Source organism: Anomaloglossus baeobatrachus, chromosome 4 (assembly GCF_048569485.1).
Source record: "Anomaloglossus baeobatrachus isolate aAnoBae1 chromosome 4, aAnoBae1.hap1, whole genome shotgun sequence".
Classification (NCBI taxonomy): domain Eukaryota; kingdom Metazoa; phylum Chordata; class Amphibia; order Anura; family Aromobatidae; genus Anomaloglossus; species Anomaloglossus baeobatrachus.
Genome location: NC_134356.1, coordinates 641,931,082 through 641,934,169, shown reverse-complemented (window position 1 = coordinate 641,934,169; position 3,088 = coordinate 641,931,082). Strand labels below are relative to the sequence as shown.

Genomic DNA, 3,088 nt, shown 5'->3' with positions numbered 1-3,088 from the left:
CTCCGAGCCTGTGTGGACGCCGGCGCTCACGTGCCTTGGCTGTATGGAGCCGTTCCATACAGCCAAGGCACGTGAGCGCCGGCGTCCACACAGGCTCGGAGAATATATCCTAGGCGTTCCTGATACCTCATTTATACCATATATGCAATCTCTCTACTAATATATTGATACAGCATTCTTCCTGGAATACAGAACTATTAGTGACAGCAGACTCTGTGAACAAGGCCTGTGGCCGCAACGTCAGAGCAATTTTCTGTCTTTAGTTCATTTTCCTTTGCATGGCTTTTTTGAATTTTCAATAAATTAATACATTATTCACTTCATTGAGTGTGCAGTGTACTTCTATATGTCTACAAGGATGACACAGCCAAGGAAACTCAATTGGTTTCAGAAAAAGAAAATAAAGCCACTAGAATGGCCGAGCTGATCACCGGAGCTGAATCCAATAGACAATTTATGGAAGTAACTAAAGCTCAGAGTTCATAGAAGGAGCCAAAGAACCTTCGGGATTTGAATAGTGTGTGTGTGGAAGAATGGGGCAAAATCAAATCTGGGGCAATGCATGGCATTAGTTTTTCCATATAGTAGCTGTCATCACCAACAAAGGCGGTAAGAAGTGGTAAATAAATTTCAGTAAAGTGTTCTATACTTTTTCCATGTGTCATTTCTGATTACTGCACATCACTAAATGTGTGGATATCCATTGTTTGATTTTTTTGTGAAGATTGGATGTTTTGTTACCAACATCTGGTGAGACGTTCATGTCAATAGCACCTTTAGAAATATATTCACTTAAAAAATTTGTGATGTGTCCAATAATTATTTCACCCTCTGTATCCTTACTTTGAGTAATCAACTTAATTTCAGGAGTCTTCCACTGTACATGAACCTCCGACTGTAAGACTGACCACTTTCAGTTTTGATTCTACTTTTGAAGGGTGATATATCTGATCTGTTTTGTGCATTTTTGTTTCAGTTGTCTAAAGTAGGAGGGTGACATGTTTATAATATTTATCTCTTATGGAGGTTTTTGACATTTTTATTTCTACATACAGTGGAACTTTGGTTTACGAGTAACCCGGTTTGAGAGCATTTCGCTATACGAGCAAAGCTTGCTGTAAATTTGTAACTCAGTTTACGAGCAAGCTTTGCTGTACGAGCAAAATACTCACTGCACACACTTCCGGTTCTGTACTTTCACCGCATTCTGACCTACTCTTGCAGTCCGCACAAACACACACAAACACACACGCACACACACACACACACATATTATGCTCACCTTACCTTCTGTTCCCTCGCCGGTCTCCTTGTTCTTGTAGTTCGCCGGTACAGGATGTGAATTCGGTAACCATCGCGACGATGGAGGATTTCCGCTTTCAGCCGCTACTCAAAGGAAGCACGCTGGCCAATCAGAGGCAAGCAGATCCTGCCTTTGATGGCAGTGCTTTGGCAGCAGAAGCTCCGGGGCATCGGTCGCTATGGTTACCCGATACACATCCTGTGGCGGTGAATTACAAGAACCGTGAGGCCGGCGATGGAACGGAAGGTAAGGTGAACATAATATGTGTGTGCGCGTGCGTGCTTGTGTGTGTTTGTGCGTGTTTGTGCATGTGTGGAATGGCACAATAGGGGACCAGGATGGGACATTGAACAAGTTATGGAACGAATTGTCTCAGCTTGCATTATTTAATATGGGAAATTTTGCTTTGCTAGGTGAGTAACTTGGTTTACAAGCACACTCTCAGAACGTATTATGCTCATAAACCAAGGTTCCACTGTGTTATTAAAGGTTACGTTTTAATACTCATATATTGATTCTTTCGACTAGTGCTTCTTTAAGCAAATGCAAGAACAACTGAACAGAGCTGAGTTATAATACTAGACACAACCAATGCAGACCATACATTTTAATGTATATGTATAAACTGTATCATATTTTTCAAATATTTGATTTGATTCTCTTTAATGCCCCCCAAAATTCTTTGTTCCTTAAAGTGTAGACAAATGGGTTCAACATTGGAACAATCGCCACATAGATCAATGAAAGAATCTGATCTTGTTGTTTAGAATCAATAGATTTTGGTTTTACGTACAAGAAAAGGATTGGTCCATAAAATAATATGACAGTGGTGAGGTGAGAGGTACAGCTCGAGAAAGCTTTAAAACGTCCCTCAGTGGAACGTATCTTTAATATTGTGGATATAATAAAAACATAAGAAGTGATAGTAAGGGTGAAAGGTATATAAGCAAATATTATATCCTCAATTATCATCATAATTTCTCTCCTTCTAGTGTCACTGGTGGTAATTGCATATAAAGCATGCAAGTCACAGAAAAAATGGTCAAGTGTTCGGGAAGAACAAAAAGATAAGGTCATTACAAGACACGAATACAATAGTGAATTCATTGATGACATCATCCAGGAGAATGCGGTCATCAACATGTACATTCTCCTATTCATGATTATATAATATCGCAGAGGAATACAGATGGCTACATAGCGATCATAAGACATGGAAGTCAGAATTAAAATATCACAGAGAGCAGTAGTTAAAAATAAGTACACCTGAGCAATGCAGCCAGGAAAAGATATTTGGTTATCTGTTGTTGCAAGTATCACCAATAGTTTTGGTAATGTGCTAGAGATATATATGACTTCTGCCATTGATAGATTACTTAGGAAGAAATACATTGGTGTATGTAGCTGATGCTTTACACAGATTACAATGATGATTATTAAGTTTCCTGCTACAGTTATAATATAGATTAATAAAACGACAATAAAAATTATTAACTGTGCCATTACAGATGTAGACAAAGGTGAAATTCGGAAACTAGTTGCTGTATTGTTTAGACACTCATCCATTTTTGGTGGCCAAAAACAGCCTAGAAGGCAGAAGACGCCTAAATCGTATTTTTATCTGCAAAAAATTATTGTTTATGAAAAGGCTTATCCATAAACGCAGAAATGTATTATCATACATATTTTTATAAAATTTAAAATTGTATTTTTATACTGTTTAAGTTTTATAAATCACATATATGTCATATTGGTCATATTTTTTACATTTGCAATGCAAAAAGA

General features: G+C 38.0%; 1 protein-coding gene across 1 annotated transcript; it reads right to left on the bottom strand.

The window, feature by feature from the left end:
- Nucleotides 1-1,942: 1,942 nt before the first annotated feature.
- Nucleotides 1,943-2,869, bottom strand: LOC142302752 (olfactory receptor 2L5-like). The gene has a single exon (XM_075343864.1). The coding sequence runs from the start codon at nucleotides 2,867-2,869 to the stop codon at nucleotides 1,943-1,945; it is 927 nt and encodes a 308-aa protein (XP_075199979.1).
- Between the last annotated feature and the right edge of the window lie 219 nt (nucleotides 2,870-3,088).

Excerpts from the sequence above, each read along its gene's own strand:
- LOC142302752 (XM_075343864.1), bottom strand. The coding sequence starts at position 2,869 with ATGGATGAGTGTCTAAACAATACAGCAACTAGTTTCCGAATTTCACCT.